Below are 16,082 nucleotides of genomic sequence, written 5' to 3' on the forward strand. Positions count from 1 at the left end.
TCCACTCTTTAAATCTCCTACTGGGCTAAAGGATTATCATGCATAATGTGCACTAACTGACTTAACAGAATTAGAAGATCCAGGTACTCATTTAGATTTTGGTTCTGCAACTGCTCAAAGTCTAATAATTGGTTAATGAGTTAACACCACATATGATCTTCAAATTTTGGAAATGCTGATGGTAGACAGGAACTTGTTTTGGGAAAAGAAAGTATACAGCAGACATTGTTACTCATTATCAAACCATCACCACCTTTCCTTTAAGGTACCCACTCTTCCTTTGGGGGTGCAGAGTCTCAGGAGATGGGAAGAAAGGAAGTTTTTGGGTTTTCAGGACAAAAGAAAGTGCATTTGTACAAGTACATAATATCTACAACAAATATTGTTGAAGTCTAAACACAAGACAGAAGTAGTTCTAGTACCTACACAAAAAGATAAGTAAACGTTTCCTTAATATACACTATCAGCAGCATTTCTACCTAAAAGTTGTCAATTCTACTTCTGTCAGTATGTGTTTCAAATTCTTACTGCTCTTTGCCTCCAAAGAGTTCCTGCTGAATACTGAGACAGTTCAAGTATACGAGGCATAAAATATTAATAATCTAAGTAAGGGTCACCTAAGGATAATATGCCACATATATGGACACAGTAATATAATATTTTCAACTTTAAACAAGTTCAGGTACCAAAGTTGTACAGCAAACACTATCCTAAGCTTAGCCTCTTCAGGATTTGATTTTAAATCACTGTAAAAAACACCAGTTGCAAAAAGCCACATTTTGTATGATTCTATTTATATGAAATATCCAGTATAGGCAAATCTACAGAGATACAGAAATTAGATGAGAGGTTGCCAGGATCAATGGTGGGGGAGAGGGGTATAGGAAATGACTGCTAATGGGTACAGGGTTTCTTTCTGAAAAAGTGATGAAAATGTTCTGAAATTAGGTAGTGGTAATGGCTGCACAACTCTGCGAATATACTAAAAACCACCGAATTGTACACTTCAAAGGGTGAGCTTTATCATATATAAACTGCTATGTCAAAAAATAGGGTCACAGCTAGAAGATATGGGATATAAAATACATGGAACAAAACTGATCAATAATCTATCTAGAATCACACAGTGCTTCAGCTTTACCCTGACTGAGATGGCCAGAATTGTGTTTTATCAGTATTTCACATCTTTTACTTCTTGCCAAGTCAGCCAGTAATTCCTCCTCCTCACTTGATAGTTGACTATGAAGACCAAGCCATTTTGATTCTGCTTCCAATGAGCTTTTACGTTTCATTCCTCCTTCCATTCCCAGAACTACCAAACCAATGTAGGCTCTCCTCACTTCACTCTAAGACAACAGTGTGGCCCTCAACTACTGTCACACCTTTCTAGGCTCTGTGAGCACAATGTGTCTCATATTCTCTTCTGCTATCACCAGATTTACTCTACAACAGTTTCTTTACTGTTATTTCCGTTTCTCAACCAGTTATACAGAAAGATGATTATCCAGGGTGACAGTTTACTTACCAGGAAAAAAAAAAAATCTATCACCAATCCACGAAACCACTTAAGTACAAATACTACATCAGCACTACTTCCTACAACACTTCTACATGAATCCTACCCTCCTTGTGTTATAGCTCAAACTGGTCTCATATACTCAGAATCCCTCATTATGTTTCCTGGATACATGACTGTGTTTACTTTCACCCATGTAAATAAGTTTCCTTCAACCTCCACCAGATGACCAAACCCCACTCACATTTCACTGCCCAGCTGAGATCTCACTTACTTCATGAAGTCTACAAGTCACTATTGCCAGAGCAACTCTTTGCTGCTTTAAACCTGATAAATTAAGTCCATGCTTAGCATTTGACAATCAACAAAGTACTTAACCTTATATAGTTGGCATTTGATATAATGAAAAACACTTTATTAGGGATCAGAAGATTTGGGTAGGTTACAAGCTGATTTATTATTCAAATTATTCATTTGAATAATGATAACACTGTGGCATAAAAGAATCAAACTATGTAACAGATTTTAAAACTGAAAATGGCATTATTCATAACTTCATGTATTTGTCTCTGTTCTAGGTGGTAAACTAAGGTCATAAACAAATTCTTGGAATTCTTACAATAAAATGTTGAAAAGCTATACTGGTCAATTCTATATCACATTTTAAAATGTTCTGATAAAAATGTTCTTATAGGCTGGCCATGGTGGCTCACACCGGAAATCCCAGCACTTTGGGAGGCCAAGGCGGGCAGATCATGAGGTCAGGAGATGGACACCATCCTGGCCAACATGCTGAAACCTCATCTCTTAAAAAATACAAAAATTAGCTGGGCATGGTGGCGTGCGCCTGTAGCCCCAGCTACTTGGGAGGCTGAGGCAGGAGCATTGCTTGAACCCAGGAGGCGGAGGTTGCAGTGAGCCAAGATCGTGCCACTGCACTCCAGGCTGGCGCCTGGCAACAGAATGAGACTCTGCCTCAAAAAAACAACAACAAAAAAAGTTTTTATATATTTATTCTGAATTTGTAAATTTCTTCTAAATCTTTTCCTTGATCATTTTTTTTCTCTCAAATAAGATTTTGAACAAAAAATGACCTGCCTTCCTTTTCCCATGTTTATGGGAATACTGAGTAAACACACACAATTTTATAAACAAGTGCATAAAACTAAAGCACAACAGTTGGCCAGGTGCGGTGGCTCACGCCATAATCCCAGCACTTTGGAAGGCCAAGGTGGGTGGATCACTTGAGGCCAGGAGTTTGAGACACGCCTGGCCAATATGGTGAAACCCTGTCTCTACTAAAATACAAAAAGTAGCTGGGTGTGGTGGCACGTGCCTGTAGTCCCAGCTACTTAGGAGGCTGAAGCATGAGAATACCTCGAACCCAGGAGGTGTAGGTTGCAGTGAGCCGAGGTTGCGCCACTGCACTCCAGCCTAGGCAACAGAGTAAGACTCTGTCTCAAAAAACAACACCACCACACCTAAAGCACAACGGCACAATAGTTACGTCATTTCTCCCCAATTAGTAAAGGTTTCATTAAAGATATTTTAACATTAAACTATGAAAAACTTAAGAACTATGGCTTAGTGGCTAGTAAAAGGCTGGTGTTGTAAACAAGAGACAGAAAGGTTAAAAATTTACTATTTTTCAGTCTTGGGTTTATTTTGTATATGTAAATATTTGGCTGAGTTACCTAACATTCAACTTCCAAAACTATCATTAGGTTTTATGACAAAAGAAGTACTTTTTATAGCAATTTTACTGCCCAATCTAAAAACAGTATAGGGAAGCTTTAAAGGTAACAAAATAAAACTGTACACAATTCTAAACAACTCTGTTTCAAACCCAACCTGGGACTTCCACTCACTGTAATACTACACTTGTGATCAACTCTGTAACAACGTGTCAAAAGGAGACTTGTAACATCTGCTCTGAGGGAATGCTTCAGCATTTCCTGCTCTGCAGCAGAAAACACGTGGGAATCACTCAAAACTGGAAATTTCCAACAGAGCAGCATTTCCCAGAGGGTAAGCCAGAGCACACCATCCTCTGAGAAGCTATCATGTAAATTATTAAACAAATTTGAAAAAAAAAAAAAAAAAAAAGAAAACAGCATTAAGTCTCCTAGAAGTCCTTTGGTAAAAGATATTTTGAACCTGGCTTTCCCAAAACCTTGCAATCCCCTCAAAACAAACATCTATTAACAAATCTGTATCTAGGCCAGGTACAGTGGCTAACGCCTGAAATCCTGGCACTTAGTGAGGTCAACATGTGCAGATCACGAGGTCAAGAGACGGAGACCTTCCTGGCCAATATGGTGAAACCCCATCTCTATTAAAAATACAAAAATTAGCTGGGCATGGTGGTGTGCACCTGTAGTCCTAGCTACTCCCGAGACTGAGGCAGGAGAATCACTTGAACCCAGGAGGCGAAGGTTGCAGTGAGCAGAGATCACACCACTGCCCTCCAGCCTGGAGACAGAGCAAGACTCCATTTCAGAAAAACAAACAAACAAACAACAACAACAACAACCACCCACTATATTAGCACTCACAGGATATTTTGGGGGATATGGCAAAGATTAGGCTACAGGTGTCAGGTAAGTAAACCCTTAAGAAACAAAACTGAAAATAAAATTAAAAAACAAAAAAGCAGAAACAAAAAAATAAGTAAATAAATAATTTTAAAAAACAAAATTGGGCCAGACACGGTGGCTCACAGCTGTAATCCTAGTATTGCAAGGCTGAGGTGGGTGAATGGCTTCATCCCAGGAGTTCAAGAACAAAACTGGGCAACATGGCAAAACCCCATCTCTACCAAAAATATAAAACTTAGCTGGGCATGGTGGCATCCCAGCTACTCAGGAGGCTGAGGTGGGAGGACAGCCTGAGCCCAGGAGGCAGAGAATGCAGTGAGCCATGATTGCACCACTGTATTCCAGCCTGGGCAACAGAGCAAGACCCTGTCTCAATAAAAATAATATTGCTTTACCATGTGGCAGAACTCAAAATGAGCTCAGCATATCCATATGTAATACCAACATTAAACACACACACACACACACACACACACACACACACACACGCTCTTTGTTTCCCTAAGCTTTACAGATGGACATCATGCCCAAATAACTATTCTGTAGTATCAACACCATAAAATGTTAATATGTCCTCTGACTACACAGAAATAATTCTTAACAGGATGTTAGCCCCCAAAACACATACATAAGCATGTAAAGCAAATACAACTAAAAATAATCGCAGGAACACAGCTCTTCTGGGGAAAGTTGTGAAGTCTGAAGTAGTCACTCATATTTTTACCCTAATGCAACTATTACTATCTCAGCCATAGAAATGATCAAAGTAAGGGCTGGATATATTTAGATTTTAATCACCATAATATAGATTATGGCATATAATAGAATTAGTCAGCTGAGTGTTCGAAAATTCTCAATTTAAACTGTTCATACTTTGAGGGTCTACAGAACATTTCATAACTAACCTAACAAATTGTGATCTTTTCTCTACCTTCTATAAGATTTCCAACCATAAAAAGAAGCAATATGAATTTTAGTAAAATTGCATGACAATTACCATTTGACTCTACTAAACTGCAACTATTACCTCTAGAAGTAATTAGACAGCCAGCTCCATAGGTCCATGGGATTTCCTGTGATTATTTCTAGAAGTACCAAATAGGATCACAAGCATGTGGGGACCACTCTCTAATCATAACATTCTCTAAATCCTCAATCACAATTTACATTTGAAAAACATTTTTTTAATGGTAAAAAGCATGTGTGTGTGTATATGTATAAATATGTGTATGTATGAATCATTAAAAACTCTACCTATCAACAACATAACGCTTTATAACCAATGGTTCCAGACGTAGGCCCCAGAACAACAGCATCAACTTCACCTGGAAACTTCTTCAAAATGTAAACACTTGGGCCCCACCACAGACCTACTGAAATCACAAACACTGAGACTAACTCTCCAAATGATTCTGGTGCACGCTATATTAAAAAAAAAAAAAAAAAATGTAGGCCAGGCACAGTAGCCTCATGCCTGTTATCCCAGCATTTTGGGAGGCCAAGGTGGGAGGATCGCTTGAGCCCAGGAGTTCAAGACCAGTCAGGGCAACATAGTGAAACCTTGTCTCTATTAAAAAAAAAATTAAAACTGAAAAAAAATTTTTTTAAGTAATCACTTAAACTTACCCTCCTGAGAGAACAGGTAACACCACTCGAACAAATGGAGGATCAAATGGAAAGTTATCCTAAAAAGCAAATAAGCAAGTTAAGAACATCCTCAATGTTACACTACTTTCAAGATTTTAAAAGATTATATAAAGAATGTGTACATTTATTATCAGATAATGGGTAAGAGTTATAAAGTTAGTAACCAAAACCAAAACGAAAACCAAAGCAAATAAAAATGAGGTTAAAATCAGGCCCAAACAGAACAGTGTTATGGTAAACTCATGAATATATGAAGGGGTGCCACTTCAATAAAACTATATACAGGAACCATTCCAATAATGATAAACTAGGTAATTTAGATCAAGCTCCTGACTAAGAACTAGAAAGGTGAACAAAACGTAACAATTTCAGGGCTAAGAAAAGGGAACACCAGAGAGCAGGGTCTTCTTTCCCCCAACCCCTTGGGTTTTCTTCCAATGACAGAAGAGACAAGAAGAGGTTAACAAGCTGAGCTAAAACTCAGACTCAGTGAACCCACAAAAAGATAAACACTGAAGCTCACCTCTCCCCCGAGGAGAGGCCCTGCTAAGTCTCCCACTCCTTAGGTTGGGACCCTGAAGAACAAGCTGCAAATTGCCCTAACAGGGAATGATGGCCAGCTTTAATCACCTCAATTCCTGACTGGATGAGGCAATCCTGGATTGCTGATTTCCAAGGCCCCGGCAAGGAAAAACACAAATCTTCTCTGGAGAATATCATCCAAGGCTTCAAATTAGTTATACCATTTTTCATATATAACATCTACCACTAAAAATAAGCCACACGAGACTTAAAGACTGTCGACATAACAGAAAATGAGAGAAGCAAACAACAGACACAAAATCACAAGGGATCAAGATAAGAGTTATTGCCAAACATAAGGAAAGAAAAGACAAGACTGAAAACCTGGCAGAGAAATGCAAATTATAAAAAAATGAACCATATGGAAATTCTGAAATTTAGCAATACAATAGCTGAAATTAATAACTTAATGGATAAGTTTAACCACAGCAGTAACTTAGTAGAAGAGAGATTCAGTAAACTGGAAACTAGGTCAGAAAGACAAAATGGTAGAAAATGGAGAAAATAAAAAATATACTGAAAAGTTTATTACATATGTAGAGTTCTGGAAGGGAAAAAAAAAGAAAGAAAGAATGGGACAGAAGCAATACCTGAAGATACGGTTGCTGAGAATTTTCCAAAACCAACCAAAGACTTCACGAGATTTAACCACCATAAATACTTCAAGAGAAACAATGGAAGCTGGGGTAAGAGAGTGATATCTTCGAGGTGCTGGAAAACACTGCCAACCTAGAAAGTTACACTCAATGAAAATATTCTTCAAAAATGAAATAAAAACTCTTTTTATCTTCAGACTCACACTAAAGGAAATACTAAATGATATTTTCAGACAGGAGAAAGGATCCTCAATGAAAATGTGGAGAGTAAAGAGCATGAAAAAGAGCAAATATGCATGTGGATCTAAGTGAATACTGACTCATTACATAATTAAGTGTAGGGTTTTAGGTAAGCATAGAACTAAAGTGCATGATGACAGCAGCACGTATGTGGCAGGCAGGACATGAACTCACAGTGTTCTAAGGTCCTTGTATTGACAAGGAAAAGAAAAAATATATAAACAAGGACAACTAATGGGTCCAATTAAAAGACAAAGATCATCAGACTTGATAAAAATAAATGAAGAGAAGAAGATGATATAAGATGAGGGATAAGAAGAAATCATTTTTTATCTTGCAATAGAAATTTAAGATTATCCACAAGATATCAACTTAATGACACAAGATACCAACTTAATGACAGTAATTATAATCTCCTTTCAAATAAAGTAGCTCACCTTTCATCTATATTTAACAGACATAATGAAAAGTATAGAGGTTGATGTAAAGCTTGGTAAAGGTACAACTTCATTTAATCCATTATTTACATTTTTTTTGAGTCGGAGTTTCACTCTGTCGCCCAGGCTAGAGCAAAATGGCATGACCTTGGCTCACTGCAACCTCCCCCTCCTGGGTTCAATTGATTCTCCTGCCTCAGCCTCCCGAGTAGCTAAGATTACAGGCACCTGCCACCATGCCTTGCTAATTTTTGTATATTTAGTAGAGATGGAGGTTTCACCATGTTGACCGGGCTGGTCTTGAACTCCTGACCTCAGGTAATCCACCTGTCTCAGCCTCCCAAAATGCTGGTATTACAGGCATGAGCCATCGCACCTGGCCTATTTAGATTTTTAAATATGTGAATCCCTAATGAATGACTATAAAACCTCTCCATTGATTATGTATGATTTAATTCATTGTAAACAGTTCAGAATAAGTCTTCTACATGAAAACCTGGGGACTCCATTCCATAAACTCTATACCCTAGAACTCAGGAATCTAGATTTTACAGAAATAAAGAGAGTTCTTCAGGGAGGGGGGAAAAAAACGTTGAGGGTGACTGTTAAGAAGTTTGAGTTACCTTAGTATATATTAACTTAGAACCAGTCTCTCAGGCTCTACAAGGATCTCATGAAGTCACCTGATTTTTCCATTTAATAACTCAGCCTTCTAAGTTATTCTTAAGGATGAGGAACATTCTACTTTACATCATCAGATGGGTCTAAATAGTTACAACAAATCACTTCATATTGAGTTGAAAATCACCTCTTTGTAATTTGACTTACTAGTTCTAGTTTTGTGCCCTGTGTTCACTAAAAACAAATAAAAAATAATGCTTCCATATATATGCTCCTTCAAAGAGCTGAAGACAAGCTAACATCAACCCCCCCATATTCTCTCCAAATCCACAATGTCACCACCTGTCCTAGGACATGGAATACAATCTCTTCCCAATCGTGGCTACGATTCTCTAAATAAACCTAAACTTATCTAAATAGACCTTTCTTTTTTTTTGGAGACGGAGTTTCTTTCGCTCTTGTTACCCAGGCTGGAGTGCAATGGCGCGATCTCAGCTCACCGCAACCTCCGCCTCCTGCGTTCAGGCAATTATCCTGCCTCAGCCTCCTGAGTAGCTGGGATTACAGGCACACGCTAATTTTTCGTATTTTTAGTAGAGACGGGGTTTCACCATGTTGACCAGGATGGTTTCAATCTCTTGACCTCGTGATCCACCTGCCTCGGCCTCCCAAAGTGCTGGGATTACAGGCTTGAGTCACTGCGCCCGGCCGATTAAATACACCTTTCTTAAAGTACTACCTCAGAATTCAATTCAGTAATTCTGATGTTGTCTGTAACATCAGAAAATGACTTCCTTAAAAGCACAGCACGTTGGATTTACCAATTTGCTGACCAGGTCGCATTCCCTCCTGCCCTCACTCCCATCTTTGTGTTATGCTTTATCTTAAGTTCCATTTTTCTTAATATTCATGACTCTAAAGTTATCACTGTGGACATCAGATGCCACAAATATATATTGTTCTGGTTCCTTCCTGTAAATCTTTCCAAGGCATACCTGCTATCCTCCAAAGTCTGTGAATCCCGATACTAATAACTTGGCAATTCAGTTTAAGGTCCTCTTCAGAAGAGCAGTTGCTCAAGGCAATCACATTCTTCCCTGGCCTCTTAAGAAAAACTAACTCCAAGCCCAGAAAAGGCCCTTCTTTCTGGTATCAGGAACCATGGTCCAGAAACAGAAATCCAATAGAATTTCAGCCATTTACCTCCCCAGAGCATGCCCTCCCTGAAGTTTTACCTAGAGCAGGAAAAAATAATGAAAACACCACCTGCAGTCACAAATCCTCCAGTTTCCTGGCCAGAATTTCATATTCCCATAAAGTTCTCTCTCAAAGAGGACATGACAAGGGTGGGGCACACCAGGGGCTACAAGGACTGATTAAAAAAACAAAAAGGTTATATTCTTAAGTTTGATGTTAAGCATATGGACATATGATTTAATGTTTTAAAAAGAAAGATACCTTCCTGGTTTTTTGTGTTTTGTTTTTTTGGTTTTGGCCTGGGTGCTTCATTTGTTTCCCCATATGAATTAGCAAAAATGTAGCCATTAGCAACTTCAATCAATATATACCAGATTCATACTTTAGGAAGACAACCCAGTTGACAACCACAACAGTTTCTATGATAACAATAGTGACAGGTAATACTGAAATTTGGGTCATTTCAAGAAAGTTCAATCATAAGATATATCCCCAAGCCAAAATATACACATAAAAGAACTATGTAAGAAGCTTTTAGAAAATTATTACTATCGTTTTTGCAAGTACAAAGGAAGTATTTTTTCCATCAAAATATCTCATATACCCATAAATTTTAAACCATTACATTGTATCCAGATCCATATTAAATCATTAACATTTTTTCTAGATTGCACTGCTATTCTTTAACCATTATTTTTAGCATCTTAAAAATACTTTATTAGGCAAGGCATGGTGGCTTATGCCTGTAATCCCAGCATTTTGGGCAGTTGAGGCAAGCAGATCACCTGAGGTCAGGAGTTTGACCAGCCTGGCCAACATGGTACATCCCCCTCTCTATTAAAAATACAAAAATTAGCCGAAGGTGGTCATGCACCCCTGTAATCCCAGCTACGAGGAGGCTGGGCTAGAGAATTGCTTGAACCCAGGAGGTAGAGGTTGCAGTGAGCTGAGACTGCACCACTGCACTCCTGCCTGGGAGAAAAAAGCAAAACCCTGTCTCAAAAACAAAAAACCTTATTAAATATAACACGTAAATACAGAAAAGTACATAAAATACAGAGGTACACCTTAAGAATTTATTATAAATTATGTGCCCATGTAACCACCAACCTGGTCAAGAAATACATTACAGCCAGTATCTAAGAAGCCCACAGATGTATCTTTCAGTTCATACCTCCTTACCTCCCACTCCTTATCCTAACCTGTATGTAATCACCTCTTTGTTCTTGGTAGTTTTACTACCCTAGTATGAATCCATAAATAAGTGTTTCTCAGTTTTCTTTTCATTTTTGCCCCCCCAAAAAGGCTTTTTAGAAGTTTTCTTTCTAATTTTATTCCCCCTGCTCCATGAAATTTTAACACCACAGATAGATTGTATATCTTTTTATGTTATGTAGCCCTTTGGAGGGCAGCAGACCATTATAATAGCTAAGATTGTTTTCACTCTAAAGATCAATTTTCACTCCACTGCAGGTGACATTGCCTCTACTAAGAATGTATGCCCTAACCAACGTTTGTTTTACCTGTTTTTGAACTCTATATAAAGGGAATCGTATAAGTTAGGTTTTGGAGTGTAGTCTCTTTTGCTTATCATCGTGTTTAAGATCCACCCCATCTTGTCCTACATGGCTGTAAACCATTTTATTGAAATGAACACCTGAGTTACTTTCTGTCTGGGGCTATTATAAATGATGCTGCTCTGAACATTCCTGTGTCTCCTGGTACACTTAAGTATTCATGTCTTACGAAGAGTATGTCTACAATACTTCTGAACCACAGGGTATGAGTATCTTCTATTTCACCAAATTGTTTTCCAAAGCCCTTGTATAAGTATATGCCCCCATTGGAAGTATATGGTGTTCTGTATTCTCTTACCTTAAAAGAGAAGTTAAGCAATATATATTCTATGCCTTCTTTTTCTTTTAGGATCTGAAGATCACTGTGCAAAGGACTATCAGGGTCGACCCTAAGAATTATGAAACAAAAAACAGTTCAAATTAAAAGTTAGAGATTTTTTAACTAAACTCAGAAATGAACTAGTCTGACAGCTAAAATAGAGTACCTAGGATTAAGTTCCAGAAAGAGAAGTCTAAAGGTGCTCTATATCACCAGGAAAAATAGAGGTCACTATAGCTCCCAGCTCCTTGGGAATAAATGTCCAAAATAGACCATAATACTCTAAAATCTAATCTAGTAAGGGGTTTTAGAGTTTGTAGTCGCTCTAAAAGAAAAGTCACCTGTATATAATTTTCTCAAGAACTCAAAAAAAGTTTAATATGCTTTCCTAAACTTGTATTGTTAGCCAAGGGTTTCAAAAAGGAAAATTTGCCATGGATGGAACTATGAAAAGTTAAATCACTAAAAAAATCTGTATTTGTCTACAACTGTCTTATGTATACAGATCCAATTTGGCCAATTTGAATCCCACCTCCCCGCAACTTTTTTTTTTTTTAAGAGATGTGGTGTCTCGCTACGTCACCCAGGCTGAAATATAGTGGCTCACCGCATTCTTGACTTCCAGAGCACAAGATCTTCCTGCCTCAGCCTCCCACCATCCCCAGTAGCTGGGGCTACAGGTGTACTCCACCATGCCTGGCTAATTTTTTTTTTTCAGATGAGGTCTTGCTATGTTATCCAGGGTGGTCCCAAACTCCTGGGCTCCAGAGATCTCTCAGCTCATCCTCCCAAAGTACTGGGTGACCCCTTATTTCAAATATAAACTGATTATCATGGTCAGTCTCATGAAGTTATTAAACACACTTTTGTTTCTAAGTTCCCCTGCTCTTGAGAACTCCATAAAACACTTTATCCCGCAGCTGGTCCCTCCTTTTGTCCTTCCTCTTTCTCACTTTCTTATTCAGCGTCAGAAGCAGCTTATTCAAACAATCTAAGAACTATTTCTATAGGAACAAGGTCTAAAGTTTTAAGTAAAAGCCACAGTGTAAAGGTATCAAATTAGAAGGAAAAAACCTCCATCATGATAGTCTACCATTGCAAAGAGTGGGTTAGCATTAAAAAGCCACTTACTTCTGCAGTTTAACATGCCAGTCATATAAACTGTCATTTATGAGTTCCACTGAATAAATCCCTGTTAAGATATAGAGCACGTTAGCTACTCTTCATTTGATTATATAACTATTACTATGGCAAAAATGTATAAACTAAATAGTCAACAAAAGCTAAAAATTCTGCTCTTAAAACCCAGAACAACTAAGCTATATAGTAAATATTACACCACTGCAGCTGAGTATCTTATGCCCTTAACAGATAATTATAGCCATCAATTGAGAAGATTCTTTAATGAGGTGAAAAACTGCTTACCATTTAGTCTGAGTGGGAAAAAAAGATTATACAAAATCACATGTACTTGAGACTTTTCTTCCATGAACATACATTTCTACAAAGATGGAATCCTTCCACGTATTTTGTTTTATAACCCTCTTCAACTTTCAGGGTCATCTTTCCAAGTCAGTATACATAAATCCATTCACGGTATTTTTCATGACTTTGCTGCAATTTATTTTATGGATATGCTTTAACCAATTCCACCCAATATCTGTTTTTTTCTATATAAACAATACTGAAACAAATGATTACTTAATATTTAAAAAGAAAACCAGTATTCAAATGTTTGTACTTTATTAGCTTTCTACAAATAAACTTTCAAACTTCTTACACAAAAAACAGTAATGACACCCATAATTCTAACGTCTCGGAAACAAGTCTGGCTTATCCTGTACTCTATAAAGCAAGGGTTTTTCCTTGTTTTTCTTTTTTAAGCAAGTTCTAATAATTTTGATTTGCTCATGCTAAGAATTCCTGAATGCATCATAATGCTATCTTATATATTTTTTTGAGACAGAGTCTTGCTCTTGCTGCCCCGCCTGGAGTGCAGTGTTGCAATCTTGGCTCACTGCAGCCTTTGCCTCGCGGGTTCAAGTGATTCTCCTGTCTCTGCCTACTGAGTAGCTGGGATCACAGGCACACGCCACCACACACAGCTAATTTTGTATTTTTAGTAGAGATGGGGTTTTGCCATGTTTACTAGGCTGGTCTCGAACTCCTGACCTCAGATGATCTGCCCACCTTGGCCTCTTATCAAGTGCTGAGATTAGAGGTGTAAGCCACTGAATCCAACCAATCCTATCTTTTCAAATTAAAGTTTGGTACTTTATTCCATACTATTAGAATCTCTGTAACAATATCAGAATTTTACCTCTACTTAGAGAGGTTCCATAATATTCAAGTCATATTGAGTAAGAATACTCAAGTCAAACAATGAAATGAAAACTTTAAAAACCTACATATTTTAAAGGTAATAAGCTAACTATCTCTACAATAAGAGTTGAGGATATTGCTTTCAAAAATGGGGGTGGGGAATAATAAAAACCAACTTGGCAATCATTCTCTGTACAATGAAATGCTTTATTCTTATTTACTTTCTAAGCAATATTGCTCAAGCTTTCACCAGAAAATCACTCTGTATCAGGAAGAGGACAAAATTCCAATGGACTTAAAAAACCTTTTTTAATCCAAAAAACAAATAACTTATCCTATTTTACCCCTACATCTTTTGGAATTTTATTGCATTTCAGTTTCACATTCCTAAAATAAAGCCAGTAAACATTTCCATTTCAGTCCAGTTTTAAGAAATGACATTTACAACCTGACAATAGAAAAGAGCAGAAGAACCATAAGGAGAGCAGGGATCCAGGGATCCTTACCTGTTTTATAACTCTGTGATCTGTATATGTCCCTGAGCTCTTTCATAAGTCTATCTGAAGCTTGCACTGACCCAGACACCGCACCCTGAAACACAAAAGCCACTGTTTACCAGGGTCTGTTGAGCCAAGTAATTAAAGATTTAAGGTATTTCAACCTGACACAAAAGATTACAGTAAACATGGACCACCACTCAACATTTTAAGAAAAATGAGTCCAATTAAATGAAGCATTATGAAGTTTCAAGAGGATACAAAACTAGGCACAAGTCTGGTTCATTTCCTATTTCTTATCATGCGAAAAAGTCTAGTCAACATGTCCAGACCACCACGGACTCCACAATAGCACAGAATTTGGTATGAGTCCATTCCAAACCTCAGCAACTTCTGAAAATACTAGAAGACACTCAAGGTGACACATTAACTAAAATAGACTTCCATTCATAAGACTACTAGCAAGACTATTACACAGTCTAGTTCACACATTAAGACACTTTAAAGTGAGAAACATGTATCCCTATATGCAACTGGTTTCAGTTTTTCAGTGCGGAGCCTTCTCTAAAGATGAAAACACATCGTCATCTTATCCTAAGACTACATATAAATGGAATTATTTTTTGGTCATGTGAAATTAAAGACTTTCAAGATTGTGCTTTGAAGGAGAAAAAAAATCCAGTTTCCTAGCTCATTTTATATCTACAAAATATGAGAAGCTTTTCGTATCTCTAAAATATGAAGAGTACCTATTTCACATGGTAGCTGTGAAGACTAAATGTGAAGATATGTGAAGTATAAAGTACTTAGCACAGTATCGGTCCTGCAAAAGTGTTCCATAATTTATAGTTGTTTTGACTGTAACTCAAACTGGAATCAATCACAAGACACGGAAAGTAGTTATCATTAATTCAAATGATACAAACTTTGTTTTTTAAGTCATCTAGAAATGGAGGTGGACTAAATTTCTTTGCTCTACTAAAATTATAAAATAATATATAAGTAAGATTGAAGGAGGGAGAGTAATCTAGCTGGTTTCAACACTTGGCAGCTACTTGCCTAACAATTCATTCCCTGTTTTGGAGAACCTGTGCCCAAGACAAAGTAACTGGTCCTCAGATTTCATGGAGTTGGTAAATAGCCCTAATACAAGGCAGGAAGTAGTAAGTGTTCAGACAATCATTTGATGTTTCCCTACTCTGAGCATTTTATATACATGCACACATCATTCTCATTTTTTTTCATGCAGTCATCCCAAAGGTATGTACTGTGTAGCCATATTTTAGAGTTGAGGAAAGTGAAACCATAAAAGGTGTGTTTGTCACCAAACTCAGTGTTCTTTCACATCCTGCTGCTTCGCATAAAAGAGATACTAAGTTGTGGCCAGGTGCAGTAGCTCATGCCTGTAATCCTAGCACTTTAGGAGGCCAAGGCAGGCAGGTAACTTGAAGTCAGGAGTTCAAGACAAGCCTGGCCAACATAGAGAAACCCTGTTTATATTAAAAATACAAAAATTAGCCATGCATGGTGGTGGACACCTATAATCCCAGCTACACAGGAGGATGAGGCAGGAGAATTGCTTGAACCCAGGAAGCAGATGTTGCAGTGAGCCAAGATCATGCTACCACACTCCAGCCCAGAAGACAGAGCGAGACTTCATCTCAAAGAAACAAAAAGATGTTCAGTCAAAGGATAAAAATTACTTTTGGGTGAGTCAGAGCAGGACAGACCAAAGTCAGCTTCACAAAGGAGAAAGAACTTGAATTGTATTTTGTAGAAGAGGATTAATTTGAATATACAGATCCCATGGGAGGAAGGTAAGCAGAGTAACAGCATCAACAGGCTGGAAAGGGGCATATACAGGGATCAGCTGGTGGTTCCAGAATGTGAAGAGCAGTGGCTATTCATAGACAAAAGGTAATCTAGGGCAACAA

At 37.8% G+C, this 16,082-nt stretch overlaps 1 protein-coding gene across 9 annotated transcripts in view; it reads right to left on the minus strand.

The window, feature by feature from the left end:
- The window catches only part of UBE2Q2 (ubiquitin conjugating enzyme E2 Q2), a 59,771-nt gene that overhangs the window by 11,220 nt on the left and 32,469 nt on the right, over positions 1-16,082 (minus strand). For 8 of the 9 annotated variants that reach the window (XM_035259329.3, XM_078333977.1, XM_035259327.3 and 5 more), the window contains 4 exons: positions 14,158-14,242; positions 12,461-12,521; positions 11,309-11,399; positions 5,740-5,798 (listed from right to left, as the gene is read on the minus strand). In XM_035259329.3, coding sequence (XP_035115220.2) covers positions 5,740-5,798; positions 11,309-11,399; positions 12,461-12,521; positions 14,158-14,242 — 296 coding nt within the window. The remainder of the gene's footprint in view (positions 1-5,739; positions 5,799-11,308; positions 11,400-12,460; positions 12,522-14,157; positions 14,243-16,082) is intronic. The other variant, XM_035259332.3, reaches the window with a different exon arrangement.

This window comes from Callithrix jacchus, chromosome 8, assembly GCF_049354715.1.
Source record: "Callithrix jacchus isolate 240 chromosome 8, calJac240_pri, whole genome shotgun sequence".
NCBI lineage: Eukaryota > Metazoa > Chordata > Mammalia > Primates > Cebidae > Callithrix > Callithrix jacchus.